The following is a 17,233-nucleotide window of genomic DNA, read 5'->3' as shown; positions in this document are numbered from 1 at the left end:
TTGCATATGCAAATATAAAGTACCTGAGCCAAACAAGTAGACCATTCTTTATTAGACTATGATGTAGCCGATAAAAGTTTTAGATAGCTGCCAGACATCTAAATTAGTGGTGGTCAGCAAGGAACTTTTATATTTAGGTGGTCAGATGGATTTTGCTTTAAGAAGAGTTAATAGCTGGAGGATTCAACAATAAAGCCAAGTGCTTAGGGAAATGGTTTCTTCACTTTGATATCTTTGTGGTTCCCAATATCTCTTCATTCCTAGATGTACTTTCCCTACACATATTAGCAATCCTGAATTTGGGACCTGTCTTACAGCTATAAAACAGGAACACAGCCAAACATGAAAGTGACAGTGTAGGTCCTGGGTCTTGGAGGAGATTCAGACCTTGCTGAATTTCATCCGTGTGGCCCTAGAGGTTCATCCCTCGGAGCTAGTTCTTTGTCTCCATCTCTTTCTCCTTTGGGTTGTAGCAGTGTTTCCTGAAGGTGTGCTCTCGTGGGTGAGAGTGATTTTAGAATAGACATAGATGACCTTTTTTAATCTTTTATTTCACCCGTAATAGCAGACAATAGATATCATTGTTCATAATAAGATTCACATAGATTATTAGTCAGTCTTTGCTGGGCTATGCTATAGTAACAAATCACAGTGGCTTACAGTACACCATTCTGTATGTGAGTCAAGTTATAAACTGGTATCTGGGTGGCTGGGACCCAGCCCTGTATGTCCTCATCCTGGGAGTCAGCAACCCCTAACTACGACATTGCTGTTCTTACCATGGAGAGAGAGCTAGAGACATGGGAGAAACAGCCACTGGCTCTTAGAGCTTCTAGCCAGATGTGGCAAAGCAGGGCATACAGCCCAGCCAGCACCTGTGAGGCAAAAGCCTGTGCTCTTTCCCAGGAGGCTTTGCCCTTGCTGTGGCAGTGGTTAGGGATGGTCATACTCCTACAGGGAAGTGGGAGTGGACACTTGAGGGATGGCAGACCCACTGGACATAGGTATTTTGAGTTTAAAAAGTGTCAGGTGGAAAGAAAAATATAAAGATGGTAATAGTAACGTGACACAGGGCTTCCAAGAGTCTGAAAAACATTGGCCAATAGCCTCTGTAGCTTTAACCTTCAACTCCTCAGGAGCTTGGTCCTCCTAGGGTAAGTAGGCGGAGACCAGGGATTTGGGCAGGTGTCCCAGAGCGGTGGAAATACCACTGCCACTCTCTAGGGCTAAAGGCCCATTTTGATCAAACTTGTGCCTTCAGAGGTTTTGGCACATTTTGACTTTGCAAGCTTGCGAAGGTGACTTCCTTTCTTTGGGATTCCATTTTCCTAGCTGCAAATGACACCACTGGATCAGATGGCCTTCGTGTTGCTCTGCCCTGCCATCACCCCTCAGAGCCCCATGAGAGCCAGACAGAGGCTGGACAGAGGTCCCTGTCAAGTTGTGCCGCAGGGCTGGTGGGATCCAGGTGCCGACTGAGCATGAGCTGCCCGTCATTTCCTGTAAGAACCCAATAAAAAGTCTTACTGGACAGAACAGTTCATTGAGAGATTTTCCTTTTTTCGTTTTGTTAAATCAAAACCAGAAACATTTTCTTTTCTGGATTACAAAAGTAACATGCTCATTGTTGAAAAGTTGGAAAATACATAAAAGCAAAGGGAAGAAAATAAATATTACTCATAATCCCACTAACCAGAGCAACAAATATTTTACAGTGTATCCTTTCCTGACATTTTTTTCTATACTGTATGCATACAAAAGTACATTTCTATCTACTTGTCATCCTAGGTTTTGTTTTTGTTGTTGTTGTTGTTTTTTGGTACCGGGGATTGAAGTTGGGTCCTTGTGCATGCGCAGCAGGCGGCGAAACTGTTGAGCTAAATCCCCGCCTGTCCTAGGTTTTAAAGTTCAATTTATTGAGGTATAATTTACAAACAATTTAAAACCCACCCTTTTTGTGAGCATAGTTCAGTGAATTTTGACAGATGTCAAATTCATGACAGCCACCTCCAGATGCAAGACACAGAGTATTTCCATCACCCCCAGAAGTTCGCTCACACCCTTTTCTGGTCGTTTCTCTCCCCTATGGCCGGTCCCTGGCAGTGACTTACCTGTTTTACGTCACATAAGTGAAATCATACAGTATATACTGTAGGAGTTCTCGCATATGGATGCATGTGTCACGAGTTTGCTCCTTTTTCTTGCCAAGTATGTCCATTCTGTTTTGAAACTGTCACACGCCTCCTTCCTTGTCATTGGGTTGAGTCCTTTTCAGGGCGCTATCAATGGTCCCATGTTCCTCCTTCATCTGGGTAGAGCACACTTCACACACTCAGTCCTCTGTGGCTGAGTATTTACATTGTCTCCATTTCTGAAACCAGTACACAGGGACCCTTGAGCAATACCAGTTTAAACTGCACGAGGCTGCTTATATGTGGGATCTTTTTTTTGGAGATTTTTGACAATGTGAACTTGAACTGTGGGGAAAAAAAATTTTTTAAAGCATATCATGAATGCATGGAATATATGTAGATAAGTATTTTATTTACTGCCATAAAATATATTCAATTTTATTATAAAAATTATAAATTTTTTTAAAAACAAGCGCATAGAAACTTACAGGTGGCACATGGTACCATTTTCAGTCAAAAATTCAGTGTTAAATCAAAACTACAAAAAATTAACTGTAGCAGATTGTACTGCTGTAATAATTTTACAGCCCCCTATTACTTTTCCAGGTAGTCGTAAGAGGTTAGACCTGATTTTTTTTTTTTTTTTTTTTTTTTGAGACAGTCTCATGAATTTGTCCAGGCTGGGCCCAAACTTGCCATTCTTCTAACTCTGCTTCCAGCAGTGCTGGGATTATGGTATATGCCACCGTGCCTAGTTTATACCTGGATTTTTTACTACACAGGGAGTCAGTTCCCCTAACTCTTTCATTGTTCAAGGGTCACCTGTACTTTGGTGAACATTGCTTTAGATAAATATAGATTAACACATTTCTAAGCACTTTGCCACATAATAACAAATTGTTCACTACAGTAGTTGAAATTGCTCATACTAACATATATACGCAAGAAGATTGTTTCCAAAGCCCCCAAGCCTTAACAACTGGCCAGTCTTGTCCGGCATCCTTATCAGTCTGCAAGGTAGGATGGTGTGTGGCGGTCAGTTTACACTGCCTTGATTAGGGGTGAGGCTGTGTACTGTGCACGGCATGGTTGACCAAATCACACTTAGTCCCTCGGTCTGTCGGTACTCACCCTTTTGCTTCTGCAGCCTTGCCCTGGGGTGTCAGGTCCAGGAAGGTGTGTATGTGGCAGAGTCTCTTTCCATTCTCTTGCCACTACTGCCTTTTCCTTCTCTGCACTTTGTCTCTGCACTTTTTGATTTTGAAGCCTTCTTTATTTCATAGTGTATTCTGGTACCTTCATTTTCTTTTTACCTTAAAATCTAAAATTTACCTGTAATTTGCTTATATGACATATAGATCTGTTTTTCCAAACTCTCATTGTCCCATGTTCCTACTTACATCATCTTCCTTTCTTTTTTAACCAACTAATTTGAAAAGCATTCTTATAATAACCTCTTACCAGCTGTGATGTGTTTTGTGGCTTGTATTCTGTTCCTTTGACTTGGATGCATATTCTGCTGGGGGATCCCACTTTCAGTTATTATATTTGTATAATGTTTTGATTCCCTATCTTATTCTTTGTAGTTGTTTTTCAAAATGTTCCTAGTAGTTCTAGCCCACCTTTTTAACCCAGCTGAAATTTAGAATCACTTGACATTCCAAGAAAAATACTTTTGATTTTGATTGAAAAAACATTAAGGCTATAAATTCATTTGTGAAGAATGGTCGTCTTTAAAATACTTGATCTTTCCTTCCAGAAACATAATATGACTCTCCACTTATCCGGGTACCTTTTTATATTATTCAATAAACTATTATAGTTCACTTTCTGTTTCCTTCCTAGGTTTAAACTTTCAGTTGTTACTTTCCCCATTATGTTTTAACTGATGTGTGTGGAGGGGGGTGTGTGATTGGTTTTGAATACTTCATAACTGGTCACAATTTCGAGGTGCTTCCATTTTGACTTATGTAGTTTCTTGGTAGACTACTTCATCATCTGCAAATATAGACACTTAATGTCTCTTTGATAACTTTTTTACATCACTTCTTTTTCTTGTTTTATATTGCTGTCTAGAACATTGAAGGAGCAAGGGACAGTGACAGTAACTTACCTTCTTTCTTAACTGGCTTCTGGCTTTAATAGGGGTGCTAGGTTTTCACAGTTAGGTTCGATATAGATTGGTAATTTGGGAGAGAGTTTGATAATATTAAAAGAACAATTCTATACCTATTTCTTGGGAGTTTTCTTTAAGTTTAGGTACTAATTTGAATTTCATATAAGCAAATTTATGAATCAGTATAATATTGTATATTTTCCTCATTTAGCCTGTTGATACAGATCATTTTGTTTTGATAATTCAGCATTTAGAAAATTATATTTCTGAAATCTTTTTATGTTGCAGTGTTTTTTAAATATACTAGATTTGAGCTGCTGTTATTTAAGTTTGGATTTGAGCACTAATGGAAGTGAGATTGGGCTTAATACTGTACTGTCAAAATATTATTTTTTATTGATCTAAGAATCAGAGTTGTTTCTTTCAAATATAAGAATATTTCTAAAATATTGTAATATCTGTTCCTTGGGGGTTTGGAATGAAGAAAATTTCCTTGTGAGAACTAAATGGTTCTGGAAGCCTTTGGGGAAACTAAGATATTCTGGCGGGAGGGATACCAATTCTCATTTCTTTCACAATTTTTTAAGGCTTTCTACTTTTTCTTGAGTCAGTTTTGCCATTTACATTTTCTTTGGAGGAAAAATGACCTGAAGTTTAAAGTTTACTAGTACAAAAGTAGGCCTAAAAGTTTATGGTTTTAAAATTAATATACCTGTGAGATGTACATAGGTAGGTAGATATAGATATAGATATTCCTAATATTTTTCCTTTTTCTTGATTTTCCTTGCTAGGAATTTATTTCTCTTTTCAAATAATAATTTTTTTATTTTATTTATGACACCATTAAACATGCTTTATATTTGATTATTTAGCTTTATCTATATGAATTCTTTTCTGTACTTTCTTCTGGCTTATTTTGTTTTTTTGTTTTGTTTTGTTTTTTAATAGCTTCTTGGACTGAATCATCACCTCAGTTGTTTTCAGTCCATTTTGATTTTTAATCAAAGTATTTAAGGCTTTGTAGATATTCTTAAGTATTGCTTGGGTGGCTTTATATAGCTTTGCTGTATATTGTGTCTGCTTTATAAACACATAATCATTTTAGTTTTGATGGCCTCTTTGACTCAAGTGTTAAAAATGTTCTTTTTCTGTGTGATCGAGATTTTTGTCTTATCTTTTCATGTTTCTAATGTTATTGCATAGTAACATTTTCTGTCTTTTCAAATTTATTGTCTTTGTGACCTAATATATGATCAATTTTAATAAATGAAAATATATCCTCTTTTTTAGGCCACAGTGTTTGGTACACAGACATCTTGCCATTCTTTGGTGAAGTGGGGCGGTGGATAGATGACACCCATATGGACACATTTACATACACCCTACTTCACCAAAGAGTGCTGGTGTTACGGTTCTGCAGATTTCTTCTCCAGATTATTGTGACCATTGGCCTCATTGGTTTGGGGGCAGCATTATTCAGGTTTACTACTGTAAATGGTCCATTGGGTTTTTCACTCTGCATTGAGATAGAATGGCCCCTTTGTTTCATTTTGATTTGGGTCTTAAACTCTATGACGCTCTTGGGCCAGGCTGGCTCTTGGCAGCGTTTGCAGGCCTGGGATCCAGCTGTGAGTACCGCCCTTCCTCACTCAGCCCTATAGGCCTCCTGGCCAGGAACCACCTTGTTGCTGAAGGGGCCCTTGTGGCTGCCGGACTGTTCTGTTCACTGGAAGTGCTGATGTAACAACCTCTCACATTCCCTGGTGACACTCCAGGGACACGCGCACAGACACTAGGCACCACGGTGTCCAAGAAAGAGCAGGGGCCGTGGTGACAGGCTTCCTCTGGGGTTCAGTCTCAGGAACCCTCGGCTCCTGTTGCAGCCCGACCCCTGTGTGTCTCTGGGGGGGGCTGTGAGAACCCACCGGGGCATGGGCTCCCCCTGCAGGGATGGGGAGAGCTATGTGCCAGCCAGGGCCCGGGGCTGGTCACCAACACACAGTGCCCAGCAGGACACTCAGAGGGCATCGGAGTCTGTGTCACCTGCCACCGCACACGAGCCGAGGCAGGTCACTGGAGAAGGCTCGGAGGCCACAGGCACAGAGCCCAGCCATCCGCAGACACCAGACATCGCGGGCCCTTCCCTCTCAGCTCATCCAGCTGACACGGGCTCAGCCGCCCTGGTGTCCTGCAGTTAGTGTGGTTTTGGATGCAAGTAATGAGGCGCACGGCACCCCCCCTCTGCAGCCCCCCAGAGGAAGGCAGTCATTCTTCATGGTTAAAGCAAGCACAGCCTGTGATTTGGGCAGATGAAGCCACTTCCTGCCTTTTCCGCCCAGAAACCTGGGGGTATTTCTGAACTTGGATGGGGCTGGCCTTGGCCCAGTAAGCCCCAGGACAGCTGTGCTCGGGTCGGGATGACTGTGTGTCCTTGCCTGCAGTGAGAGGCTGGCTTTTGCCCTCTTTTGATTTGCTCTACCACAGAGAAGCAAGCAACTCATGTCTAGTTTCAGGAATAATAGTCTTCATGGAGCTAAGTCACCTTCATCGAGGAACTCATTTAACCCTCAGAATTGCCCAGGGAACCATGTGATATTATTACTGTTATCCCATATTTACAAATGAGGCACAGTGATTCAGAGAGGTCAAGTGACTTGCCCAAGGTCACACAGCAAATCAAGACCGTGGCCCCCACCCTGGGTGCCTCATTGTGTCTCCTACAGAATTCTGTTGTAACTTTTTCTCTTCCACTCTTGACTTTCAGTTTATTTCTCAGTTCCTAGACTATATACTCTCTAAAGCACTTGCTTGGCCTTTTTAGTCTATATGCCCTCACTTCCTGATGTACAGCGTCAGAGCTGACCCGAGAGCTCGCAGTTAGATTCATTCATGTCCTGTCTGGTCTCCCCTCAGTTTCCCCTCCAGTCAGCAGCCTGGGCAGGCACAGGGGCAGGAAGGCCTGTCGGGAGGACCGGCAAGAGGCGGTGGGCACCTCTACTTCCTCCCATCGGGCAGCCTGGCTGGTGGCCAGGAGAGCTTGCAGGTCTGTCCAGAGCCTTGTGGCCTCTCCTGCCCACTCCCAGCACAACCTGGGAAGCGCGTCTGCTGGGGAGGCACAGATGGTGAGCCCAAAGGACAAAGTAAATGCCAGTATGTCTCAGACACACGTCAGCCTGCAGTTTATTTGTCATGTCAGGGCAGCCGGGTGGATCAGGGGACCCTGCCTCCCTGGCCTGCCCCTCCCCTTCCCTGGATGAAGATTACTTATAGGAAGCTACTTTCTGGAGGGTTGGAAGAGGGCACAGAGAGGGAAGGGGCCAGGACAGGCATTGGGCATTTTCTTCTGTGTTCTGGAAGTGAATAACAACAGCAACAGACACCCGGCATGCACCACTCCGCACTGGCCCAGTGTCTGCTCTTAACCCCCACTGTCCATCATGTCCTGGGGGCTCAAAGGGCATCTGCCCCTTGCTCTGGGCTGGGGTCTAGGAGGCAGATCCCAGGGATATCCCCCAATCCCTTCACCATCTGGGCCTAGGCTTCCTTGGGCTAGAACCAAAAGCAGAGGCAGGAAAGGAAAGGCCTCAGAATTGCCAAAGCCTTCCAGAACCAGATGCTCTGCCTTGCAGGGAAGGGACCTGGTCAAAGACCTCAGTCCCCCACAGGCCTCTGGGCAGCCAGTGAAGGATGCAGGGAGGGGCAGCCTGCAGCCTGCAGCCTGTGGGAGCCCTGGAGACAGGCAGGTGCTGCAGAGTCACCAGGGCGCAGTCAAGGCCACACCCCAGCACCGGCAGAAGTGGCTTTCCAGTCCCTGGGGCAGAGGGGCAGGGCTGGAAGGAGGGGCCCACCATGGGGCAGAGGCAGGAAGAGAGGGTGCAAGGGCTGGGCACTCGGGACAGTGTCATCTAGAAGGGATTCATTTATCTTTCTTATTAGCTTTAAAGATACCCGGAACTCAGAGCCGCTGTTCACAGGTACTCATTGAAAAGCCAGGTGGGACACAAAGAGTAGATGAGCTTGGCCATGCAATTGATCTCGGCTGTTTGCTAAGTCCTTGTGTAAATTTCACTCCAGTGCTGATGGAGGACACCTGGAACGCCTGGGGCACGGCAGTTAAGAGCGCCACAGCGCGTGGTTCTGTGGCCCCTCTCACTGGCTGTGTGCAGAGCCTACACCCTTGTGAGCCCTGTTCCCCATACCCAGTGCCTGCAGGAGGCAGGAGTACGAGTGTCAAAGCCTGTTCAGAGGTCTGAGGTGACAGTGACCAGCAGATGCACCTTCTTTTCCTCTGGCAGCTGAAAGAAGGGTTACAAGTGCCTTCATCTGGTTTGTGCTCATGCAGGTGGCTCCCTGGGAGTTTCCATATTAAAAACAGACAGCCGCCAGCCAGTTGCTTATTAAGCCCAGAGGCCCCCCTGTGGCTGGTGGTACCCGCTTGACTCTGGGACATGAAAGGCAGAGTCAGCACCCTGCTCTCAGCCTGGGGTGCTTTCCCTCAATGGAGCATGGCCCTGGGCTCTAGCCCCGAGCTGGCCTTGGAGCAGGGGAAGGTGTTTCCATCAGTGCCGTCCATCCAGGAGCGTCTGAGGTGTTGGGCCTTCCTGGTGCTGGAAGACGAGGCCAGCGCTGGGCCTCACTGTTCTCAGCTAACGAGTGGGAAAAGCATTTCAGTCCTTGGAGGGAGGGAGCCAAGCAGTCAGAGCACAGTCCTTGGCCTCGCTGATGTGTGGGTGGCTAAGTGAGTTTGGGCTGAAGTAATTGGAACATCTTGGGAAGCGGGGGAAAGGAAGAGAAATTCAAGGGTAATTGCTAACTGATGGCATGAAGAAAAAAATATATGAAATGCTTAGCAACTTTGTGGACCTTTCTTTTCCAGCCATTTCTGAAATCTCAGTGTAGTCCTTTGGGACCAGTGGCTCTGTTGCAGGGTGGGTAGTGGCCATAGGACAGTGGGGGTTCAGTTTTTAAGCTCTGGAGTCCCAGCGCCACGCCAGACATGCCATGCATCACTGAGCCTCAAATCAGTCTCTGGCAAATCGGGGTGAAGTGCAGCCTCCCTGGACTGGGCAAGGACCAATAAAGAGATGACTTGCCAAGTGCTTTGTGGGTATGAAGTACACCGGAAAGATAAAATCTCTGTCTCTCCCATTCAGTAGAGTTTTTTTGGTTTGGTTTGGTTTGATTCATTTTGGTTTGTTGTTTGAGACAGGGTCTCACTATGTAGTTCAGACTGGCCTTGAATTCACTATGTAGCCCAGGCTGGCTTTGAACTTGTGACAGTCTTTCTACCTGAGCCTCCCAAGTGCTGGGGTTACAGGTGTGTGCCACCATGCCTGGCTCAGTAGGTTTTTAATGAGCATCTATTTTTGTCCATTTCTGTGCTGTGTCACATACACAGAACCTCAGGAAGGTGCCACCTCCATGTGAGCATCTGCACCCTGTGGGCCAGGACCCTGAAAGGTCCCCATGCAGGCAGGGAGCTCTGGGGGGTGGGAGTGAGCCAGGGCCCAGCGCGGGCAAGAGGGTCTCCCAGAGCTTGGAGATGGGTTGGCCATGGCCATCCGCACTGCTTTGTCCTCATGTTTGAAGTTTTCCTTTCAACCCTGAGGTTGGGAATTTCGGTGACCCAGGTCTCCTCTCTGTCCACAGCACTGGCCCTCTGGGCCCTCTGCTCACCCTCCTCACACACCCATGTGCGCACACTCACTACACACCTGTGGCCCCCTTCCCTCTGCACCCCCAGCAGTACCACCCAGCTGACCTTCCAGCCCCAGAGCAAGGGCTCTCCAGGCCCCAAAGAGGACAGCAAGGGAGAGAAGATGGAGACCTGGTGTCCCATCAGGGGAATCCAGGTGGGAAGGGACAGAGACAGCAGAGCACGAGAAAACGTGAGGAGACCTCTGGGCATTGGGCCCCGCTCTGGAGTGGGGCTGCCCGTACGGTCACCACCTTCCTGTGCTCCCTCCAGCAGTGAAAGCCAGCATTCCACACTGAGAAATGGCCTTTCTCCTTTCATTTTCAAACTTCAAAGATCACTTTGGACATACGGTTTTCCAGGGAAATTCCAAAGGCTTTACACATGTGTGAGAGCAGGAACTGGGCTGCTCACGTGTGTTTGCTCTGCCTCCTGGCCAGGTCCTGGGACCACAGAGTCCCTCCTTGTAGTGCCGGCTGTTCACCACCGCCCTCCCGCCTCCATCGCCACCCTGATTCCTGCTCAGCTAGAGACCAGTTGACTAAGTAAAAAGTGACTTTTGTTTTAACTGTTTGGGCACAATTCACAGCTCTCTGCCACTCCAGTCTTAGAGAGCATGATGCCATGGTGGCCTGGGCAAATGGAAGAACACTCTAGCCCTCAGCCAAAGGAAAGTTCCCATTTAAATAAGGAAAAGGGGGCTGGGGATTTAGCTCAGTGGTTCTGGCACCTGCCTCGCAAGTGCAAGGTCCTGAGTTCAATCCCCGGTACCAAAAAAAAAAAAAAGAATAAGGAAAAATCAGGCATCATGGCACACCCCATGATCCAGCACTTGGGAGGCTGAGGCAGGAGGATCACCATAAACTCAAGGGCAGCCTGGGCTACACAGCGAGACCCTGCTTCAAAAAACCGAGAGAGAGAGAGAGAGAGAGAGAGAGAGAGAGAGAGACAGTTTTGAGTTCACAGTGCGTAGGGAGGTAGGCCTTGCTGTTTTAACCCCTGCATATCTTTAGACCCCCTTGCCAAAGACCCAACTAGATACCTGAAGTAGAAGTAGCTTTTGAGACCCAGGTGTTCCACGGTGTAGTTTCACTATGATTCTAGAACAATAAAGTTTGATAGGTCCACTCAAATACCGCATCCCAGAATCGTAATTAGACCCTACGTGTTTTTTGTAGGCTACTTCCGCAAGATATCCCTAAATGTCCAAATTTAAAAATGACTTTCTCCCACAAAATGTAGTAATATAGAAATGAGACATTCTGGTGAACTTTTAGAACTAATGATTCCATAAGTAAAAACCGATGTCATTTATAAAGTTATTAAAATAAATTTTCACTAAAATGAATTCCTCTTTGTATTACATCATGGTTAATAATTTTAACTGTGACTTTTTGTTATATAAAAAAGAATTGTTTTTTTTTTTTTTTTTTTTTTTATGTACAAGCTATCAGCATGCTTGCCTGGGGCTCTAACCTTTGCCCTTCTCTGGTTCCCAGCTCAGGCAGTTCAAAGTGCTGATGTAAGCCAGGCTGGGTTGTTAGGACCATGGTGGAGCAAGCGAGGAAAAGGATCCTTTGCCTTTTGTCCGCCTTGAATTTGGCAGCTCCTCCCCACGGCTGGTCTGAGGAGAGGCCAGGTGCTGAGCACTTACTGTGCTCGACATCAAGCTCCTCATCCTCCCTCGCCAGCAGCAGAGTCTGCCCACGGTGCCCCTCTTTAGCTTCAGATGTAAAAAGCTAAAGGGAAAAGAAGACTTCTTAAAGTTGTGAAGCCGCTTTCCTCTCGGAAGTGCTCACACAGGCCCCCACTTTCTCCTGAGTTTTCCTCCTGATCTCCCCACCCCAGGAGCTTCCCCAGCCCCTCGCTGCTCTCCCAGGTCTCTGCCCCTCCCCGGCTGAGCAGCTTCCATGCAGAGCCTTGTGCCCGACTCTTGCCATCCCCTCTTTCTCCGCTCACGGCATGGGCAGCAGTGTCAGGTCTATTCTGCAGGGACTGGAGCCCAGAGTGGCCCTGTCCGCCTGCCGGTCCCCCAGACCCCACCCAGCTAGGTCCATCCTTTGTCTTGGGACCTGGCCTCCCATCCAGCACCAGTGCTAGTGGGTAGCTCTTAGGTTGGATCGGTTTGGTTTGGTTTAATAAGGAAACAAACTCTTGCTTCAAGAGAGTTACTGTTTTTTGTAGAAAAAGTGGGTACTCCCCTGGGGGCGCGCTGTCTGACGGCCGAGATGCCTGGCACCCCACAGAGGCACACCCCCCCCATGGAACCCCAAGGTGCCTTGGGGAAATGAGAAGTTACTTTGTGTCATGACCGCCATCGATGGGACCTTCCACCCCACATGTTAAAATCTCAGATGCCGCAGTGTTTCGGGTGTCAGGATGCACACACCTGTACCTCCGCCTCTGCTCCCGTTTGTCATACCTCATGAGATTGAGACTTAACAAAAATATAGACACGGCTCATTCTATTGAGGGAAAAAGGTGTGTGCTTGGAGCAGCGCCCACCGCCTGGCCATTCAGGATTTTACAGGCAGAACATTTAAAGCCACCTTGTGTTTTCACAACCATAGGCACAAATGAAATCATGGTTTGGTGCTTGTCCAAGAGCCTGGACGGAATCAAGCTGAGAGCACACAGCAGTAAGCCAGGCCCCTCCCCATCCTCCAGAACCGCTCAGTTAGACAAGCAAAAGCCTTGTGCTTCCAAAGGATGTCTACCAGAAGGCATCTGGGAAGTTGCCACAATACAGACAGAACAGAAAGCTAGTGGCCGCCAGAGTTCAAGGACAAGGACGGGAAGTGGTCCTCCCCTTCCCTCACCGAGAGGCTGCCTTGGTGTTTGATTTTGGAGTCTCTGCCAAGCCTGTGCAGAAACGATTTTTCCATTGACCCAATAAATGATTATGTAGCGGCCAGGAGACCCGTATTCAACACCCGGTGCTGTTACTAGCCCACAGGGTGGCACTGAGCAAGGCAGTAAACCTCTCTGTGCCCGGTGCCGTCATGTGAAGCTGGAACAGGATCAGCCCCATGGGGCCTGCTGTGAAAAAGGGGATAAATGGGTACTTACTGTCTGAAGCCCCATTGGAGAGTCAGAAAGCACCACCGTATCTCCTGTGTGTCTGAGAAGCCTCTGTCTTCCCGAGTTGCTGGGAGACGGCTGGGCCACCCTCTCTGCTGGGTTTCCTGTCCCCTGCCCGGGCCAGCTCCCTTGTTCCACATTCTCTGAGAGGCTGTGCTTTCTCACTCACACTCTCTTCCCCCCCACTCGTAAGTGTTTGCAAGCACATGCCCAATTCCCATCAGCCTGGAGTCTGCTGGTGTCCCCAGACGCCTGCCATCCAGCACCCCTACCCCAGTTGCTGTGGAGCTTTGGGAGCCCCATGGTGGGAAATCACCCGTGTGTACCCTGTATACACACAGGTGCTAGGGAAACGTGTCGCTTTACACTTTATTCTGACCAAAAAGTCCCTTTAAAAAGTGCAGGGCAGATTTTCAAGTGGCTGGAAGTCATGACTCACAGAAGTCCAGAAAGATTTAATGAGGAAATGCAAGAATCCAGTACAAGTTAGAACAATCACGTTCCTGTAGCTTCAAAACATGAGCTCAGTTGCAGCTTCTGAGGGACACCTTCTATTTGGATTCCAGAAAAGACAGTCACTGGTGTGACTGCATTTATTTTAATCTTTGTTTTTCCTACCACTGAAAGTAGGAGCCATAGCATCCCTGAGAATTCAGAAAGCCCACCATGGAAGTAGACACAGGCTAGGGCCCTTCTGGGGTCCCTTTCTCCCGCGAGTTCCAGAGGCTCAGTCCGCACAAGGTGTGGCCCAAGAGAAGCATGGGCTGGCTACACAATGAAAGAGAAATAAGCGACTAGTAAGGACAAGCCGTAGAAGGCACTGGTACCTCTGGACATCTCACCTTCAATCATTAGGGTTGTCAAGAGCCTTCTAGGCTGGGATGCTGAGTGGAGACCGGCGCTGCCCAGATTCTCACAGCCAGAAAACAGGCAGATTCTTGCTACCTCACAGGGTCGTAATCTTGGGAAAGCCTCACACAAAAGCCAATGCTTTCACCAGATGTCAGCCGCGACCAGGTGTAGGACTGGCTGCCCCCATCACAGTTGGCTCTGACAGGTAACAGAGCACCCCCTTTGGGCAGAAAGCTTCACTGAACTGCAACTTGCAGACCTTCACCCAGGCTACCCTAGCTCCCAAGTACAGGTATGCCTGGCGTCCCCTGGCCAGGGGCTCCAAGGTTCAGGGATCTGAAGACGCAGTTTGGAAGGCACTAAGAAAGGCCACCCGTGCCCACCCTGACCACCTCCCTTGTCTGGACAGGCCGTCTCTGCCTCAGGGCTGTCACCAGTTCTGAGAACCAGCTCCTCCTCGCCTACCTGGAGGGAAGGGTTGCTCTCCAGTGACAGGGTGCCTGACTCTGAGCCGGGCTGCTTGGTCGGGAAGCAGCTTCCCCTGCGATTTGGGGCAGCTGCCTTAGACTTTCATTCTGGGGCTCCTATTTGAAACCCCTTTCTCGAAGCCCATGGCATCTGTGGTTTCACCTAACTCAATCTCAGCTGCTCAGGGGGATGCCTGCTGGTCTCTCTGAGGGGTCCCCTAGGAGTCCCCCAAGTGAATTTCCTGTGCACCCCCACACTTCCAAACCTGTCAAAACTCCACCCAGCCACTCCTGCTCACTGTGGCTCCGCTCAGACTTCCCAGTGAATTAAGGGCTGACCAGCGCCCGCTGCATGAGGTGGCTCCGCTGCCCCTTCGTGGGACATCCCTGGGACAGCCACAGGCACACAGCCTTAGATGTCCGTCAGCAAAAGGAAAGCATCCACAAGACAAGCTGCCCAACTCAGCTTCTAACTCAGGCCCGGCCACCTGCTTGGGTTTGTGCAGCCCAGGTTCTAACACCCTGGCTTCAGCTGGAATCCTATGGTACAAGTATCTGCTTGGACTTCATTTCTTCTGAATCCCCATCCACTGTAGGAAATGTGCAGCCGAAGCGGCCAGGCAGCTAATGTCAGCACGTTCTGGGGTAGCTGGTTCTGGGTTCGGTGGAGTGGAGCGGCCGGGTTCCCAGGAGCTTTGTGTGTGGACTGGAGGGCGCTGCGTTGTGACAGGAGAGAATTGGGCCCCTGGGTTCCACCCACACTTGACCTCTGCTAGCCGTGTGCTCTTGGGCAAGGTTCTTAACTGCTGTTTTCCTGAGTATCACGGGGAGGGAGAAATAAACAGGAAGCTGGTGAAGGAACTAAGTGCATCCCTATTTCACCAGGAGGCCAGGGACGGGGCTGGCCCCTGGCCCCTGTTTATCATCGTCCCCATATGCCTGTGCGCGGCCATCAGAGCAGCCCCACAATTCCACAGGCTGGTGCTGGCGGCTCCACAGGGATTGCTGGCTCTGTCTGTTGTCTTTGAATCACACGGCTGGGGAGTAGTTTGCATAGATTCCCAAGTTTGCAATTAAAACAATCAAGAAACAATTTTCACTATATAAGAAGGAAAAGAGAGCCAAACAGAAAGTCTCTCTTTAGCAGATGTTCAGCTGTGAGCCACGTAGAAACACTCTCATCAACCCAGCAAGACTTGAAAGAGACTGAGGGAACATCTTTTCTCCTAACCCAGTGTTTTTCAGCTCCTAATATCATTTCACATTTAAAGGTGACAGCAATATCTTTAACGTTTTTCTATTGGATTAATAACATTTAATGTTCAAAGCAATAAAGCGAAATGTTTTCGTGAGCATGCTTTATATCGCTAGTGGAGAATACAAGTTCAAGAAAAAGAAAAAAAGCACATACACAAAGTCACAGATGTCAAGAGCCATAAGCCCCAAAAAGGAGCCCAGCCGTGGAACCCGTGGCTGGGTGGGTGGGCACAGGCTGGGCTCCAGGAGGGGCCGGTGCTCATGGCAGTGTGCGCGTGGAGCCTGCACCCACCCACCCGCCATCCATCTCCACCCAGCAGCGGAATATGACAATGTTAGCATTTTTCATTTCCCTGACGTTACCATTAATAAAGCAATGATCCAAAAGGGGCTTTGCTGAGTCGGTTCTTTATGCGCCCATCACTCACGACGAGATAATTTCACACAGGATCGTTTTAAAATTAAATGACGATAAAAACGCTCTGCTGTTCTGTGTTCACCAGTTCATGGAAGTCTATCAAGTCATTAATGTGTCATGACAAACTGCTCGATGGATACAAGAGTAATTAATTATTTGAATAAATAACAAGTTGAACTTGGGGCTCTGAACCACGGTGACACCCGCATCCCATTAAGGGTGTCTTGGAAGCCTCGTCAGGGCACTGGTATGAAGAGTTAAAACGCAGGCCAGGGGCTTGGAAGTGATGAAAACCCACTTCGTAAACACAGGGTAATATTTTACAGAGAGAAAGCCAAAATGTCACATTTCCGCGCCCACCTGGAGTTCAGTGTCAAAAGTTCTCTGGCTGTGGCCGTTTCAAGATACCACTTGATCGGTGATGATTTCAGAGAACAATTATACAGATTTTCATAATCACCATTAATCTCTGCATATTTTTCAAGATAATTACAGCAATTATTATTTAGATTTCTCTTTTATATGCCCATTGTAGAAAGGAACAAGTGCTTATTATACTGGATAGTTCAGAGAACCTTGGATTAAAATTCTTTGTCATCTCTGCTCATTATTTCAGCTCATATTGCCTCTGTAAGTTCATCAGCTCTAGAAATTAGAGTAATATTCGCAGGCTCTATTATTAAGTCTCACGGCTGCACTTGGGCCGCGGCTGGAGTGGCTGGCTGAATTGTTCATTCGTGGAACTGCTGTGTTCGCTTGGAATTACTGTCAGGTGGCAGGAGATGTAGGTGACAGGTGCAGTCAGAGACAGTGGCGGCCTCACACCTATTTTCCCTGAAAGACCTACAAAGTGAACTAACAACCAATATTTAGAGGATACATTTTTTTGTGGCATGCCCTTTAAAGGTTAATACTAAATCTGAAACCGGGGTGATTTACGGCATTGTATTTCATAGACAGGGCAGCTAGATAGAAGGCAGCACACTCCCTGGTATTTCCACATCAAAGCGGATGTCACTTCAGTCATGGGTCCCGCCTCAAGCTGCTCTTTCATCCCCGTCACCACAGCCCAGAGAGCCTGTGCACAGGAGCAGTGTGGGGAAGGTGGCTGTGCTTTGTACTGCTTCCAAAAGGAACTCTTTCCCGTGGGAGCCATGCTGGGAAATTCTGCCTCCCTGGGGGTGCGGCGCTCTGTCCCCTGTGCCTTGTCCCAGT

General features: G+C 47.5%; 1 protein-coding gene and 1 long non-coding RNA gene across 7 annotated transcripts in view; one reads left to right on the top strand and one right to left on the bottom strand.

The window, feature by feature from the left end:
• Mvb12b (multivesicular body subunit 12B) overlaps positions 1-17,233 on the top strand; it is a 169,782-nt gene that overhangs the window by 118,952 nt on the left and 33,597 nt on the right. Inside the window, exon 8 of one of the 6 annotated variants that reach the window (XM_087183188.1) lies at positions 1,333-2,114. The exons of the other annotated variants lie outside the window; for them this stretch is intronic. Coding sequence (XP_087039314.1) covers positions 1,333-1,517 — 185 coding nt within the window. The 3' untranslated portion in view covers positions 1,518-2,114. Of the gene's footprint in view, positions 1-1,332; positions 2,115-17,233 lie in introns of those variants that run through there. 6 annotated transcript variants of the gene reach the window in all.
• LOC147826078 (uncharacterized) lies at positions 531-15,869 on the bottom strand. The gene is made up of 3 exons (XR_015439843.1): positions 13,013-15,869; positions 2,112-2,477; positions 531-1,500 (listed from the first exon to the last, which is right to left on the bottom strand). It is a non-coding gene; the product is annotated as an uncharacterized LOC147826078 (long non-coding RNA).

The sequence above is a fragment of the Heterocephalus glaber genome, unplaced genomic scaffold (genome assembly GCF_053883595.1).
Source record: "Heterocephalus glaber isolate CG9 unplaced genomic scaffold, H.glaber_assembly_v1.0 deba00001479, whole genome shotgun sequence".
Classification (NCBI taxonomy): domain Eukaryota; kingdom Metazoa; phylum Chordata; class Mammalia; order Rodentia; family Bathyergidae; genus Heterocephalus; species Heterocephalus glaber.
This window is presented reverse-complemented; position numbering and strand designations above follow the sequence as displayed.